Below are 15,992 nucleotides of genomic sequence, written 5' to 3' on the forward strand. Positions count from 1 at the left end.
TCTTCTTCAGGTCCACCACCAAGCTCTCGCTTAGGTTCTGTCTGGACCGAAGCTCTGACACTTCAGCAGCTCGGGCTGAGAGGCAAAGCACACAGCAGCTTATCAGGAGTGAACCAGGAGCAGAACCAGGAGCAGAACCAGGAGCTGATTAGTTCATAAATCAGACTCTAGTTTCATGGAGCCCAGCAGCAGGGGGCGCTGCTGCTCAGAGGGAGGCTCTTCTACAGGAAATCTGATCGAGAAAGTTCTGACCTGTGCTCTGCTCCTCCAGGTCCTCCAGCCTCCTCCTCAGCTCCTCCTGCACTCCGCCCGTGCTTCTCCTCTGCTGCTCTGCCTCCACCTCTCTGTCTCGCAGCTGGCTCTCCATGCTCCGCAGCACCTGGCGGCGCCCCACCTCCTCCGCCTTCAGGCTCAGGACCAGGTCCTTCAGACCCCGCAGTTCATCCCAGAGGATGGGAAGCCCTGGAGGGACACCTGTACCCGTCCCAGAGTAATCCTGTGTGGGGACAGAAGCCTCCGACCAACCCTTACTGACGGAGCAGCAGAGCAGCAGCAGCACCAGAACAGCAGACCGCATCCTGGAACCAAAACCTACTGCTAAGCCAGGCCAGCAGCTTAGACACACTAATCCTGCGGGCGGGGAGCACACGTTTCCTCCCTCGGCGGCGCCTCCTGATGGTGACTTGTGCTTACATCACGGATTGTTGATGTTTGACAGCCTCTGCAAGGACAAATGATGTGTGGTTTGTTGTTGATTAGAATGAGGACAAAATGGCTGCCCTGTGCAGGTGGACATGGACACAGCTGTTCCTCTGATGCTCTGTATGTAATGCACAGATAAGCCTGTAGGGGGCGCTGACAGCGCTGCTTTCATCAAGGGGATCAGATTGCATACCACACATAGCTAACATGCTAATCTGCAGCTCACACTCATAACAAAGCTGCTCAGTCGGTCACATGCATGCTCACGTGCACGCCTCCTGCTGAAAAACACCTCACTGATCGCTGGACCTTCTGTTTATAACACCTTTATTATCATTACTATCACAGAGCTTCCTCATCATCTGAAACAGTGACGCTTGTTAGCTGACAACAAGCTAACAGGCTGAATGGAACGCTAAGTTAGTTAGCTCACTGTTTTTATTGTACAGCTAGCTTATCCATAGCTTGAAAACATGATAGGATGGATAGCTAGCTAGCTGTTGAACAGCACTGTGAATAAGTGCTTTCTGTCAGCTCCACAGCATCGACCTGGCATCACACTGTATGTGAGGAGGTTTGACTTGATGTGTAGAGTAAATAAATCACGTTCAGTTGAAAAGCTGATTTTATTTTAAATGAAAAAGGTTTCTGCTGACTTCACTCCAACATCGCTTTGAACACACGCACACACAACTAAGGAGTCTCTGGTTTCTGATTTGCTGTAAACAGGGTTTGTCGTCACCATGGTAACCAGTGTTTGTCTGTGCCGTTATCCTCCTCGGCGCAATCGAAAAGAAAACAGGATGAAAAGCAGAAAGTTCCCTTTGCAGCAGCTGTGAGGACATCCAGGACAGGAAGTGTCTTCAGTCTGATCATCTGCTGGTACCTGTCCACGTCTGGATCAGCGCTGGCCCGTGTACGCTCTGAACCAGGAGGTGACGGAGGCAGCAGCTGAGGAGATCATTCCTCCAGTGTTGGCTGAAGGCTGAGACACCTGCAGTGCACTCTGGGAAAGATCCATGGACTGCATGAAAGGAACAGGGGAGAGGTTACAGCGGACTGTTTATGAGCATCACTTTCTGTCTTTAGGACAGTAAGGCCATCTCTACCTGTGAGGGTATGTCACAGAAGCGTGGACTGGGCACCGTCTCCCAGTCTGTCCCCAGGTCCGTCTCCTCATCCGTTACAGCCTCGTCCCCGCTCTCCTCCGCCGGCCCTGCAGCCTCTGGCTCCACAAACTCCATGGATTCCTCCAGGTCAGCGCTGACCTCGAACGGGCCCGTCCTGAACAGACAAACCATCAGGTGGATGTCACACCTATGTCCAGTTTGATCCAAGCACGAGGACGAGCAGCAGCCACCTGTCACTCAAAGTGGCCTTAGGTCACTTTAACCTTTAGAGGGTGTAAACATGTCGGGCAACAGTCCTGTGGATTATCACTGAGCACTGATCAAAGTTATTGATTTGTTTTCAAACCAGGTGTGACTTGTAATCAGACAAAATCACCCAGAGCCAGACCAGCACCTCTAGATGAGCAGTAGGGGGTGCTGCTGGTGCAACATTTAGCATGTGTGTGTGGTACAGTAGGTTCACACCGAGCTTCCTTCTCCTCACGTGTGTGTGTGTGGCTCACCTGCCCAGGTTGTCGTTATCGGGGGCGACTAGAAACATGATGTTCCTCAGGGTGTGATGAGGGTGGAGCTTCTCACTGTCCACATGCTGAACAGAGAAAACACACGTGTGAGCACTGTGGTGTGGTGTGTGTGTATGTGTACATGTGTGTGTGTGTATACGTGTGTATGTACTTGTGTGTGTGTGTGTGTGTGCATGTACGCTTGTGTGTGTATGGATGCTTGTGTGTGTGAGTATACATGTGTGTGTGCGTACGTGTGTATGTGCATGTGTATGTGTACATGTGTGCGTGTGTATAAATGTGTATGTACATGTGTATGGATGCTTGTGTGTGTGTGTGTGAGTATTAAGAAACCTTTATTAGTTCCACAAGGGGAAAATGCATACGTGTGTATGTATGTGTGTGCGTGTGTATGTGTGTGAGTATACGTGTGTATGTACGTGTGTGTGTGTGTGTGTGTGTGTGAGTATACGTGTGTATGTACGTGTGTGTGAGTGTGTGTGTGTGTGTGCGCCCTGCACACCTGTGAGAAGCAGAGGTGAAGGATGTTGGTGTTCAGTTTGCTCAGAGCTCTGGTGAAGCGGTACCGGCTCAGGTTCTCTCCACAGAACTCGCTGCAGGACACAAAACAGCATCAACAAACGATGTGGTGCTGCTGCGACACGATGAGCTGGATGTTTGTCAGGTAAATAAATGTTTTTATATTTGTGTAACCTGCGTGCCATCATGCTGCCAAATAATGCTCTCATCATTACTCCTATCAATAAGAACCACAGGCCTCCACCATGTGTTCGGGTGCTCTGCAGTCCTGCACTACCTGTTGCAGAGCTTCTTGGGCAGGTTGACATCCAGGATGTGGGACAGGATGGTGACGAGCTGCGTAGCGTAGCAGAGGGCGGCGCTGATGGTGTGAGCCGGGTTAATGTGGTCCAGCTCTGCAGCAGCAGGAGGTCAGAGGTCAGACAGGGTGAGATAAGCACCGACTCTGCATAAAGCTGGATCCATACTCCGCGAGACAAAGAGCGGAGAACGCGCTCCACGGGTGGTAAGAGATACAAAAAAAAGGTCTTTTCCGCACTGAGGTACCATACTCCACGAGACGCGTGTGTGCAGAACTCCTCATACGGCCCGCCCACTAAACTATAAGGAAAGACTTTACTGAGTTTTTTAACACACCACAAGGACTTGTGCCATGGCAAGAGGGCATTATACAGAGAGGGTGCCTGCAACAGCGTGAGATGTCCGGCGATGAGTTGTGAAAATGCGACATTAAAAGTAACAATAGCAAAGATTCAGTGTTTGTGCCTTTATGACCACATTTGCACATCTACTGTGTTCCAACGTGCCTGCGATACTTCAAACTGTCCGGTGATGAGCTGTGAAGATGCGACATTAAAAGTAACAATAGCAAAGATATACAGACATTGTTAACGAGCCTGTTATGCCCGGGTATGTAGGAGTATATAGAATGGTAATAACAGTCACCATCTGGTATGTGTGAACGGCTGTCTGGAGTTATTGGTGACAAATCACCTTGACTTGCCTTTCTTTCTTTCTTTTATTGCTCATCATGCAAACCAGTATAGTCTTATCTAAATCTGTTGAATCAGCGCTGTTTATACACCTACCTATATACCTGGAGAGGCTCTTGCGCTTCTCCACTTTCATCACGCCCACAATAAATTCCGACCAATCACAGCATGGTTGCCGCACAGCCTTGAAAGACAAAGTTCGGCCCGGACCCTGTGCACAAAAGTGCGGATCAGCGGGCGGTCAGAGACAAAAAATGACGTCATTTTGTGGGCGTAACGTCTGCAGGGGGGGAAAATGTCTTTGTCTCGCGGAGTATGGATCCAGCTTTACTATGTCCACTGTGCGAGCTCCCCACCCCCACCCCCATCCTCACCTGGACCCTGATTGGTGCTCTTCTCCTCCACCCAGCTGTAGTAGGCAGAGCAGTCTCCATTGCTGGGCAGAGCGACAGGAGGTCCTGTGATGCTGATGCTCGTCTCCCCGTTCTGGTCGTCCCAGATCCAGCGCCCTGACAGGTAGGTGGTCCTCCGGGCCTCGGCCAGCTCGCTCACCGTGCTGGAGGTTAGCACGGGGTCACACTCTGCCACCACATCCACAGGATCTCTGAAGGACAAAGACAGGGGCTCAGCGTCAGGGCCGGTTTCTGTAACCCTGGTGGGAGTCTCACCTCCAGCTGAGAAACACACCGAGGAGTCTGTCATGGAGCCTCGTTCTGTGCCTGCTGCTAGCTGAACTCTGATTATCTTTAGCATGACGGCTACGCTAGCTTTCATTTGGGTTTTGATCTTTGCGTTAATCTGATGTGTTCTGCAGTCACATGACAAACACTCAGGAAGGGTCTGCTGATTTCTGTATTTCCATGTTATTCTCTATAGTTCTCTGCTTGCAGCCATGATTGTTTCAAACTCTGTGTTGCCACTGACTGATCATGTGATCCTGGTCTGGGTGCACAGGGCTGACTGTGAGCAGTGTTTAACAGTGATACCGGGCTGCAGGCCGGGTTCTGAGTTCAGACCTGCTCCCCTGCTTCTCCTCCTGCGTGGGGAAGATGTGCGTGGTCAGCTCCAGGATGTGTTTTCGCCTCTGAGCCGCCAGCTGGCCCAGTCTGCTCTGCAGCTCCCGGCTGCGTCTCTCCAGCAGCTCGCCCAGACGCCAGTTGTGACGCTCGATCTTGTCCCGTTTCTCCTGGTGGCGTCCGGCTCTGCGCTGCAGTCGCTGAACCTCCTCCTGAGAGCGCAGGAGCAGCTCCTTATCTGCAGCCGCAGGAGGAGACAGAGGTGCTGAGAACGGACCGATAATCTGCTGCCATAATGGACGAGGAGTTTCACAGACACACTCACCACTCTTCACCTCTTCGTCGCCCCAAGCGACCGCCTCTTTCAGCTGCTCGATCTTCATCTTACAGGACATGATCTTCCATTTCTGAGCACAGAGAGCAGCTCGTCAGTTCACCGTCACACACTTCATCTGTTCACTTTGTTTTCTACTCACAATCTCATCTGCCTGCAGCTTCCTGTCCATGGCTGCAAGAACACTGTGAGGACACAGGAGGACAAACACTGAGAGCATTAACAGAAACTGGAAGGTTTGCCGTGTGAACGCGCTGCTGTTACCTCTGCTGCAGCTGCTCCTTCTCCTCCTGCAGCTGCTTCAGTCGCTCCATCTTCTCAGAGTATCTGCAGAGAGGTGAAGCTCTCATCAGTACACCGACCGGACCACAGGCGTGTCACAAACCCACACAAAGCACCAGAACTGCTGAGGGCCCTCACAAACTGCAGTTCACTTCATGTCCACTGCGCGGCGCCAGACAGCACAGCACGTACATGTCTGCTGTTCCACAAAGTTCCTGCTGTGCAAAAGTTATTTTTGGGTTTCACATGTTGTGCAACGGTAACAGGCAGCTAGCCGCGCGGCTAACTCAGAACCAGGTGAACACACTGACTCAGCAGGGGGAGCTAACAGGCTAAAGGTGTTAGCCGATATAACACTAGAGTCAGCAGCTCGGCCCCCCTCTGATAATGACGTGTTTCACAGAAGGACTTTATTATTAGTGACGCTGCTGGTCCTCCGAGCTCTACAGAACCTTCACGTTCAGAACAACAACATATGTGACGTTATGAGACGTCACGGTCAAAGTAAAACGTCCACATCTGTGAATGAAGTCTTAGAGGACACACACACACACACACACACACACACACACACACACACACACACTGCAGCCTTACCGTTCTGCGTTTCTCCCGTCGAAGTACACGAAGTCTCCGGCCTGGACGCACCGGGCGCAGATGAGCCTGCGGCGGGAGGTGCTGCACAGGGGGCACCGCTCCACCGCCACGTACAGACCCTCCGCGTCGTCCACGGATTCCACCATCACACAGCCGGGGGTGGAGTGGGCCGGGTGGGGGTGATGAGGACGGAGAGGTGGCTTGCTCCCGAGGAGAGAGCCCGAGGAGGAGGCGGCACGGTCCGGGCCGAGCAGCGGGAGTCCCGCTGAGGACGCCATGGAGGGGACAGAGAGCAGAGCTAAGCTATGCTAATGCTAACAGCCGAGACGGGGGATCCAGCGGCGGGCTGTGCGCTCCTCGCGGCTTCCGGCGGGGCTCCGGCGGGGCTCCGGTCGGTTACGTCCTCGGTGGATCGGCCGACATGTTTCCGTCTGAGTGACAGCTGCTTGTTTTTGTGTTGATGCTTCGAAGAGGAGACGACTCCGCCACTTCCGGTTCACTTTGAACGTGACGGGTTTGTTTATGTAATGACGTAGGCAGCGTGGGCGGAGTCAGCGACACAAAACAAAGCTGTAGCCTTTGGTCAAGTCTTCAAACCCGGAAATGAGCAGCAGGGGCTGAAAGCAGACGTCCCTGGAAGAGTCCGTGAGTTCCTGTGTTTATTATATTATTATATATATTATTATATCTTATATCATATAGAACACACAGGTGTCACAGTCAGGACTGACCCAGACTCACTGCCCTGTGGTGCTGACAGACTGTGGCTGCTGTCTTTAAAGAAAAGGTCTCCGCTCTGCAGTGTTTAAACGTCTTTATTCTCTGAGCTTTGACTCTGCACGACAACATAAAGCAGTAAATATGAAATCAGGTTTTCAACAGAAAGTGCTGTCAGAGTCCTCACTGCTTCCTGAAGCCCTTCAGGATCGGATAGATGTTCTCAAACGCTTCGTAGATTTCAGCTCGTTCTTTAGCTCCTGGAATTCAACACACTTTGAAATGACTTCTCTTAAAGGCGTTGTTGTTCTCTGCAGCGACCCCTCTAACAAAGCATGACCTGTGGTTACCTGTCAGCACGACCTTCCCGGACACAAAGATGAGCAGCACGATGCGAGGCTTCACCATCCGGTAGATGAGGCCTGGAAACAACTCAGGTTCATAACTGCAGGGAAGAGGAGGGTTAACATTCATCTGACATGACAGGAACATGAAGCATTCAACTTAAATCATCTCATTTTAAAACAGAAACATCTGTAATGACTCTTAGAAAGGTTGAAAATGTTTAAATATAAACTGCTGCACCAGGATGTCCCCGGCCGCTCCGTCCTGCGCTCTGATGTCCCCGGCCTGAATAAATGTCTTCTGTCCGGTCTTTGTCCTCACACAGACATGGTCTCAGAGACAGAGTTCTGGACGCCTCTGTCCAGCTGGCCCGTCTGGTTCGGTGCTGACAGACTCGCCGTGGCGGCTGCTGTGTTTACATCAGCTCAGCTTCTACTTCCTGCTGCTCCCTGGTGGAGCAGAGGCTCCACCCACAGACCGGGTCCATGATGAGAACATCAGGACTGTTTTTATTGTGTTCTACACTTTGTGGAACTTTAGCACAATGGAAACAACAGCGCCCCCTCGAGGATGAAAGGAACTAAAACTAAGAACCTTCCTCATGTGAAACAAATGCCCTTAGTGGGTAATGAATGTGTGTGTGTGTGTGTTACCTGCTGAACTGCTGGTGGGTCAGGACCAGTCCCTCCAGTCTGATGGGGAAACAGACGTCACAGCTGGCTACCATGTTCTGGATCTTAAAGTCCAAGAACCGGGCGGGGAAGCCCAGTTTCTGAACCACACGGGCATATTTCCGGGCTGCCAGCCTCGACTGCTCCTCACTGCACACGCTCAGACACAGAGAGGTCAACACACAGCATGACGTCAGGTGAACTGTGAGCATCGTGGCTCAGCCTCTGACCTCTTGGCTCCCGTACAGACCATCTTCCCTGAGCTGAAGATCAGAGCTGTTGTCCGTGGCTCGCGAATCCTCATGATGACGGCTGCAAAGCGCTGAAACGACACACGAGGTTCACACACAACAAACTGCACCGATGGGTGAGGTGGAGTCTCCGTACCTTTGGGTTGTACTCTGCATTTCTGGCTTGCAGAGCGATGAACTTCAGATCCAGGGGACAGCCCAGGTTCACAGTGGAGACGATGTTCCTGCACACAAAACAAGGAGGTCTCAGGTTCCTCTGGTTCCTTAGCTACGCGGCTCATGTTGTTCTGGGACGTGTGCACTGTGCGTTCTGTGAGAGCAGGACTGTCAGGGACTCACTGCAGCTGTGGGATGATTCCTGATCGCTCAGTCACAGGGGTCATCGGGGTCATCGGGGTCATTGGGGTCATAGGACAGAAGGGGGAAGCACCCAGCAGCCCTGTCATGGACACCCCCTGGTGGGGCTCAGCTGCTGGGGCATCCTGGGAGTCGTGGTCCAAGCCGACACCGCTGTCCTGAGAAACATCCAGAACTGCAGTCTGACTGTCTGAAATAAAACAGCCCGGGACATGCGGTGGTTTTAGTGGTTGGTGGGTTTGTCTTCATGCACCTACACACAGACCCCCACCCACCATGACTCGGTTCGTCCTGACCACTCAGCTCATCAGGCAGGAAGCTCAGGTCGAGATCATCGCCCAGGTCTCCGCTCTCTCCAGACTTCACTGGCAGGAAGGAGCTGTCCTGCACGGAGGGGGCGGGGCTTGGGAGATCTAGCCCCTCCCCCAACAGATAGCTGGCGTCCTGCACAAAAAACAGACTGGCTAATTTTCAGGATTTTCATCTGCTTCTTACGATAAAATGATGCTGTGGCGTTTTATTTTTATCCTGTCAACAACCACATTAAGACAGACACAACTAGAGAGGGACACAAAGCGACCGCAGAAGGACCGACAAACCCAACCAGGCTTCACTGAAACCTGTCTGCTTGCTGAGCCTCCATCACAGCCTCCAGCTCACACAAAGAACACCTCACAGTCTGCACTCACATTCGCAATGGAGTCATCAAAGTAACGCTCCAACGCTGACTCATCCATGGGTCCAGTGCCATGTGACCAGGGACCAGGACCTGAACCTGCAGGTGGCTGCACAGCTGTGTCCAATCAAATACTCAGAGGCTGCTCAGGAGGACAAAGCTGCCGGTGACTCCCTGAAGCTCTTCTTCTATAATAATAATAATTACTTATTATTATTATTATTATTATTATTATTAGTAGTAGTAGTAGTAGTAGTAGTAGTAGTAGTGGTAGTTTATTTAATTGTAGTTTTTGTTAGTCGCTGCAGGTGGCTCAGAGCTGCAGTTCATCCTCCCTCCTGCAGGGGGAAACCTGCTCTCACTTTAATCTTATGCGTTTCATAGAACCTTTGTTGTGCGCCTGCGTGCCTGATGTAAACAAGGCGGCATGGCGGTGTTCCGAACAGGGGCACGACGTCTTCGAAGAAGTGATCGGTCTCATGGATGTCAGTTATTGATCTGCCATTAACGCCAATAAATCAATCAGTCATTAGATCGATCCGTTCGACGACGGAGAAACAAAATGGAGTCTGTGAGGAGACGCGTGGCGGAGTTCTCGGTGGAGGCTCGCGGTGAGGAGACATGTGATGCCCCCTGTAGTAGTTCTGCCGGACTTGGTATGGCCCGCTTGCTGCAGGAGTATGCGTCGATCTCAGAGGTCCATCTGTGGTCGTAGTGGTAGAAGAGAAGGTAGCTCAACCGGGTCACCATGGTAACTCAGTCCGTGAACATGGTCCGGAGCAGACACCAGCTGTTAGGTCGCTGCACACGCTGCAGCCAGCGAGGCATACCAAGTACTCTGTTAATCAGCCTCATCGATCACTGATCACTTTTCAGATCTGTATCTGAGCCAATCTGTGCCATACTTGGATGAACCACCTGACCCGCTGCAGTTCTACCGTGACTGGATTGGTCCGAACAAGCCCTGCATCATCCGCAACGCCTTCAACCATTGGCCGGCTCTGTCCAGGTGGACTCCCCAGTACCTGAGGTGACCCACCTATAAACACAGGCCTGCACTCTGCTCCTTCCTCTCAGCCACAGGATGTGACATGCTGTCCTGTCTTCAGGGAGAAAGTGGGGTCAAAGGTCATCAGCGTAGCAGTGACTCCTAACGGCTACGCAGACGCTGTCAGCGGTGATCGGTTTGTGATGCCCGAGGAGCGACAGATGAGCTTCTCCTCTGTGCTGGACATCATTGAGGGAAAGGTGAGACACATGAGACCCCCCCAGAGACAGGTGAGACTGTGAGACAAGTGTCAGGCATGCTGCTGGCCTGATGAAGCTCGTCGTTGCAGGTGGAGGTGGGAGGAGTCTTCTACATTCAGAAGCAGTGCTCCAACCTGCTGCAGGAGCTGCCTGAGCTCACCGACGACCTGCAGCCTCACGTCCCCTGGATGAGTTCCGCACTGGGTGAGTTCACTGAACGAGCATGCTCAGACCTCGGAGCAGAGAGACCGCAACCAGGGCGACAGACTGAGGCTTCCAGGCTCCAGAGCGGTCAGGGCGGGCTCAGGACTTGGTGACATGTTGGTTGGGTTGTCGTTGAGCTGGAGCGAACACACAGTAAATAACAGCAGAGACGTGGCAGCTTATTGAAATTAAAACATGTTTCACACTGTGTCATGTTGAAGGAACAAGACTCATGAAACAGAAAATGTCGTCTCTGTGTTTAGGGAAGTTACCAGACGCTGTCAACTTTTGGCTCGGAGACCAAAACGCCGTCACCTCCAGTAAGCTGTGCTCCATGTGATGGCTGCTGTGTGTTCATGTGTGCGCTCAGAATGTTGTGTGTTTACTTCCAGTGCACAAAGATCACTATGAGAATCTGTACTGTGTCGTCTCCGGAGAGAAACACTTCATCCTCCTGCCGCCCACGGACCGACCCTTCATCCCATATGGTACTGTCTGTAACCATAGCAACCACAATGTATCCTCAGCATCTCCCTGTAACTACAGTAACGGTCTCTGTCAGGGTGGTACCAGCCAGCTGTTTACCGCCAGCGGGACGATGGCGACTTTGACGTTGTCGATTTGAGCGATTCAGAGAAGGTGTGTTTAGCGTCTGCTGGGTAATCTTAGCGCTGTCTTTAAAACACCGCATGCTGACCTCTGACCCTTCCTCAGGTGCCATGGATCCCCCTGGACCCTCTGGACCCAGACCTAGAGCGGTATCCACAGTACCAACAGGCTCGGCCGCTCCGCTGCACCGTAAAGGCCGGAGAGATGCTGTTCCTGCCGTCCCTGTGGTTCCACCATGTGCGGCAGTCACATGGCTGCACCGCAGGTACCTGTCACAGACACCTGAACGCACCATGCCACTGTCACAGACACCTGAATGCAACATGTCACTGTCACAGACAGCTGAACGCACCATGACACTGTCACAGACACCTGAACGCACCATGACACTGTCACAGACACCTGAACGCACCATGTCACTGTCACAGACACCTGAACGCACCATGACACTGTCACAGACACCTGAACGCACCATGACACTGTCACAGACACCTGAACACACCATGCCACTGTCAGACTCCTGAACACACCATGACACTGTAACAGACACCTGAACGCACCATGCCACTGTTAGAGACACCTGAACGTACCATGACACTGTCACAGACACCTGAACGCACCATGACACTGTCACAGACACCTGAACGCACCATGACACTGTCACAGACACCTGAATGCAACATGTCACGGTCACAGACAGCTGAACGCACCATGCCACTGTTAGAGACACCTGAACGCACCATGACACTGTCACAGACACCTGAATGCAACATGTCACGGTCACAGACAGCTGAACGCACCATGCCACTGTCGCAGACGCCTGAACGCACCACATTTAGGGTGTCGTCCTTTGAATACCAAATGAGACATCAGTACTGAAAATGACGACTAGCTGCACAAAACAAATGTCTGTTTTTCTTCTTGCAGTGAATTTTTGGTACGACATGGAGTATGACATCAAGTATAACTACTTCCAGCTGCTGGAGGCACTGAGTGACGTCACAGCAGCTACATGATGACGCCCACTGTTTGTAAAATAAAGTTTTATTTCAAAGTGTAGAAATCTGGCTGTTTCAATCGATGGGCTAAGTGAAATGGGCGCCCCCTGGTGTGTGAACAGTGAACCAGTGCTCACTACAGTTGCAGGTTTCTGCTCTTACCTCCACACGGATTCTCCCTGCAGGTGGAGGACATGGAGAGGACAGGCTGTGTGTCAGAGAGAAGCAGAGGGAGACAGGTGTGTCCTCACTCGTCTGTGTTCACTGCATTCCAGAGTCTCCTCTTCAGTTTGTAATTGTTGAGTTTATCAGGAATTTGCTGTCTGCCATGATATGCACTGTGCAGATCCAGATAATGTGATGTCACTGTGGATCAGGCGGCTTCATCAGTCACATGACCTGTGGGGTGCGGGGTGGGGGATCATTTCCTGCCTGCACATTGCAGTTCTTCAGGAAACAGGAAAACCAGTTTGTAAACACACAATGACTACTTCCTGTAGAAGCCCCTTCTGGTAAGTGGACAGATGATTTAGATTCAACCACAATACTGTTAAACATTGAAGAACTTCAGCATTTACTGTCTTTATAAAGTACACTGTTGACCACAAGACTGAATGAAATATCTCCAGAAGTCTGTGGACAGCTGAACAGACATCACTGTGAACATTTGTCCACACACTTTAGAGAAAATGACCATTGATAAACATCTCAGCCTTTAATGAAGAACTCCAGCTTTAATACAGTTTCTGTAGATTCAACAGCTCAGTCAGCTGTTCGGTTACATTCAACAGCTCAGACTGATTTAAATACATTCTCTGAACTCTGAGTGTGAAGATATAAACACTGAAAACAGCATTGACAGTTCTGATGCTGATCACTTCTGTAAATCATACGACATAAACGTTCAGTTCTGGAGTCTTTAACACATCGAGACACTGAAGCTGTGTTTTTCTGAATGACACAGTTTGCTGCTGCCTGTCAGACCGAGCTCAGGGTGGAAACTGTCTTTTTGAAGGTCATATGTTGTGTATGATGTCACTGGTGACATCACAGCTCACCTCATGTGGCCCTTTCATTGGCTGTTTCACAGGAATCTTTGCTGTCTTTGCTCTTCAGCGCCACCCTTTCTGCTGTCTCCACGGCGCGCCTCTTTGACCGCCTCATCAGACAGCACTTCACCGTCACCGCAACAACCAACACCAGCACCACCAGAGCTGCCACAGCCACCACCACTGGGATCAAGATGGCCGACAGCGAAGCCTCATCGGGCCTCGCTGTCGCTGTGTCCTCACAGAGCGTGTCATTGTAGCAGACACACCTGTAGGAGCCCGGGGTGTTCAGGCAGGTGTGCCTGCAGGAGGCGCCGCCTGCGCCGCTGCACTCGTCGATGTCCACACAGTGTCCAGACGCATCTTTCTGGAAGCCGGCCTCACACTGCTGGCAGATGGTACTGATGTTGGCCAGGGAACCGTCCAGCATACGCCACGTGGCAGGGTGTCCTGAGCAGAACAGGTCCAGCCAGATGGGGGACCAGCACTCCACCCGGATTTGGCTGCTGTTGTCAGGGTCCAGGGTCAGGGAGCGAACACTGGGGATGCTGGGATGCTGGCATGAGTCTGAAGGGTTGGGTTCCAGCTCAGGCTCTGGTGCAGCTGGTCTAGGCTCGGATGTTGTGGGTCTAATTTCAGGTGCAGCTGGTTCAGATGGTTCGAACAACACAGGTGTGGATTCAGGTGTTGCCTGTTCTGGTTCTGGGGTCGCAGGTTTGATGGTCTGCCCATCCTCAGGCAGTGTTTCCATCTGTTCGTTCTTCTGTTTGCAGATGAACTGGTACCTCCTTCTGCACAGGACAGGAATAAGACCCCACCTGGGCACCATCGCCCCATCAAACTGCACCTTCAAGGCTGCACATCGGACCGCTGTGCAGGTGGGGGTGGGCTCCTCCGCCCATCGGCTCACCTGTGACTCCTGATGTCCGTTCTCCGTCCATGTGAACCCTCTCAGGGGCTTCAAAGGCAGTACACACGTATGCTTCTCCTTCTTCAGCCCAACCCAGAAGGTGGACTCGCCCTGAAGTGGTGCTGGATTGGACACAAGCTTGAGAATTTCACTGACTTCCTGTTCAGTGGCAATGGTGGTGAGGACGCCAGGAGAGCAGCTCTGAACGGCCTCGGCGAAGGTGGCGTTGGTGCGATGGAGGGTGTATCGTGGCATTGAGGACACTTGAGCGGAGACATTTCTTAGCAGGAAGAGGACAAACCAAGTGAAAGTCCAACAGCAGCACGGTCGCACCTGCATCTTTGTTAGCCCTGCCCCCTGTGGTGATGACATCACTCTGCCAAAACAAAAAGTGGTGGAGTGAACGGATGGATCCGATTTAAAGGCATCAGTATCCAATCTGCCACTAATCATTCTGCGTCCCTCTCTAAAAAGACCTGATCAATAACCAGAAACACAATCGATCAGTTCTGAAGTTACCAGCGTCTTTCTTACCGTCTGTGGCTCGTCTCCTCGGCTCCTACTACAACACTCAGCAGCTCTGCTGAAAGACTGAGGCCAGCCTCACCCTCACCACCGCAGCTCCACCTCCTCCGCCTGCAGCACAGGAAGTGTGTTGTGTCTTGATACAGCTCGCTCCTTTCCTCAGGAGAAATGCTGTCATCATGGGAGGCTCCAAATCTCAGTCTGGATTCTACAGGTTCAGGATTAAACAGAGGCTGCATGAGTTCCTGTAGAGCAGCAGGGACCAGAACTCTCACACACACACACACACACTCACACACACACACACTCACACAGACACACACAGACACACACTCACACACACTCACACACACACTCACACACACACACACACTCACACACACTCACAGACAGACACACACACTCTCACACACACTCTCACACACACACAGACAGACACACACACACACACAGACAGACACACACACACTCACACACACACACTCACACACACTCACACACACACACTCACACACACACACACTCACACACAGTCACACTCACACAGACACACACACACACACTCACAGACAGACACACACACACACACTCACAGACAGACACACACACACACACACACTCTCTCTCACACACTCACACACACACTTCTTGAAGAAAGCTCTACAGTCCAGTCTGTGTGATGAAAGACAGAAAGTGTTGTTGTCACAGTCTTCATTATAATCTCATCGTTATTTGTTTACCTGGTAGTTCGGAGGTTCCAGGAGGCTCTAACCCCAACAGCCAATCACAGAGCAGCGTTTGCTGTAAATTCAGTTACACACACACACAGACACACACACAGGCTGATTGTTGTTGAAGCAGCTCGGACTCTTCCTGTATCCTGGTGGAAGTGTGTGAAGAATGACAGGAAGTCAGAGGTCGCCACCATCAGGGGGGTGTTGTTGTCATGGTAACACACAGAGAACTCTTCCAGGAGAACTTCTGTCCCACAGGTCAAGTCAGATTACATTTCTACAGCTCATGTACAATCAGAGCTGTCTCTAGGCTCTTCACAGGGACCCAGAGGGGGCTGGAGAGGGCAGGACTGTCCCCACAGTGCAGGCCTACAGCAGACTCCACACTAGAGTTTAGACTAGTTACACACCTTACTGACCAGAAAGGGTTAAAGAGGTGCTGTCTGCCTGACCAATCAGCAGCCGTTAGCAGCATGCTAGTGTGTATGGGCTAACTCAGCTTCAGCTGTCAGAGAGACCAGAGGACATCAGGCTGTTTACATTCAGCTCTGATACATGATCAATACTGGACCTGACCAGGCACTGCTGTTCATCCAGAGCGC

The 15,992-nt window shown here is 51.8% G+C and overlaps 4 protein-coding genes across 4 annotated transcripts; 1 reads left to right on the forward strand and 3 right to left on the reverse strand.

Moving 5' to 3' along the window:
• Window positions 1-1,314: 1,314 nt before the first annotated feature.
• On the reverse strand, window positions 1,315-6,624 carry LOC114427889 (beclin 1-associated autophagy-related key regulator-like). The gene is made up of 11 exons (XM_028396115.1): window positions 6,097-6,624; window positions 5,482-5,544; window positions 5,360-5,402; window positions 5,209-5,290; window positions 4,884-5,121; window positions 4,242-4,471; window positions 3,153-3,270; window positions 2,859-2,949; window positions 2,336-2,421; window positions 1,812-1,986; window positions 1,315-1,726 (listed from the first exon to the last, which is right to left on the reverse strand). Exons 1-11 carry the CDS (start codon window positions 6,372-6,374, stop codon window positions 1,604-1,606), a joined length of 1,527 nt encoding a protein of 508 aa, XP_028251916.1. The 5' UTR covers window positions 6,375-6,624; the 3' UTR covers window positions 1,315-1,603.
• Window positions 6,625-6,799: 175 nt separating this feature from the next.
• tbpl2 (TATA box binding protein like 2) lies at window positions 6,800-9,174 on the reverse strand. The gene is made up of 8 exons (XM_028395964.1): window positions 9,114-9,174; window positions 8,713-8,901; window positions 8,420-8,627; window positions 8,217-8,304; window positions 8,060-8,151; window positions 7,812-7,979; window positions 7,164-7,258; window positions 6,800-7,073 (listed from the first exon to the last, which is right to left on the reverse strand). The coding sequence occupies exons 1-8, from the start codon at window positions 9,172-9,174 to the stop codon at window positions 6,997-6,999; spliced, it is 978 nt and encodes a 325-aa protein (XP_028251765.1). The 3' UTR covers window positions 6,800-6,996.
• Window positions 9,175-9,325: 151 nt separating this feature from the next.
• On the forward strand, window positions 9,326-12,233 carry LOC114427894 (bifunctional peptidase and (3S)-lysyl hydroxylase Jmjd7-like). The gene is made up of 9 exons (XM_028396119.1): window positions 9,326-9,724; window positions 9,990-10,143; window positions 10,223-10,361; window positions 10,451-10,565; window positions 10,829-10,885; window positions 10,958-11,053; window positions 11,128-11,204; window positions 11,280-11,439; window positions 12,102-12,233. The coding sequence occupies exons 1-9, from the start codon at window positions 9,676-9,678 to the stop codon at window positions 12,188-12,190; spliced, it is 936 nt and encodes a 311-aa protein (XP_028251920.1). The 5' UTR covers window positions 9,326-9,675; the 3' UTR covers window positions 12,191-12,233.
• A 641-nt stretch (window positions 12,234-12,874) lies between these two features.
• On the reverse strand, window positions 12,875-15,495 carry LOC114427892 (complement component C1q receptor-like). The gene is made up of 3 exons (XM_028396117.1): window positions 15,397-15,495; window positions 14,666-14,864; window positions 12,875-14,507 (listed from the first exon to the last, which is right to left on the reverse strand). The coding sequence occupies exon 3, from the start codon at window positions 14,501-14,503 to the stop codon at window positions 13,232-13,234; it is 1,272 nt and encodes a 423-aa protein (XP_028251918.1). The 5' UTR covers window positions 14,504-14,507; window positions 14,666-14,864; window positions 15,397-15,495; the 3' UTR covers window positions 12,875-13,231.
• Window positions 15,496-15,992: the final 497 nt, after the last annotated feature.

This window comes from Parambassis ranga, chromosome 22 (genome assembly GCF_900634625.1).
Source record: "Parambassis ranga chromosome 22, fParRan2.1, whole genome shotgun sequence".
In the NCBI taxonomy this organism is placed as follows: domain Eukaryota; kingdom Metazoa; phylum Chordata; class Actinopteri; family Ambassidae; genus Parambassis; species Parambassis ranga.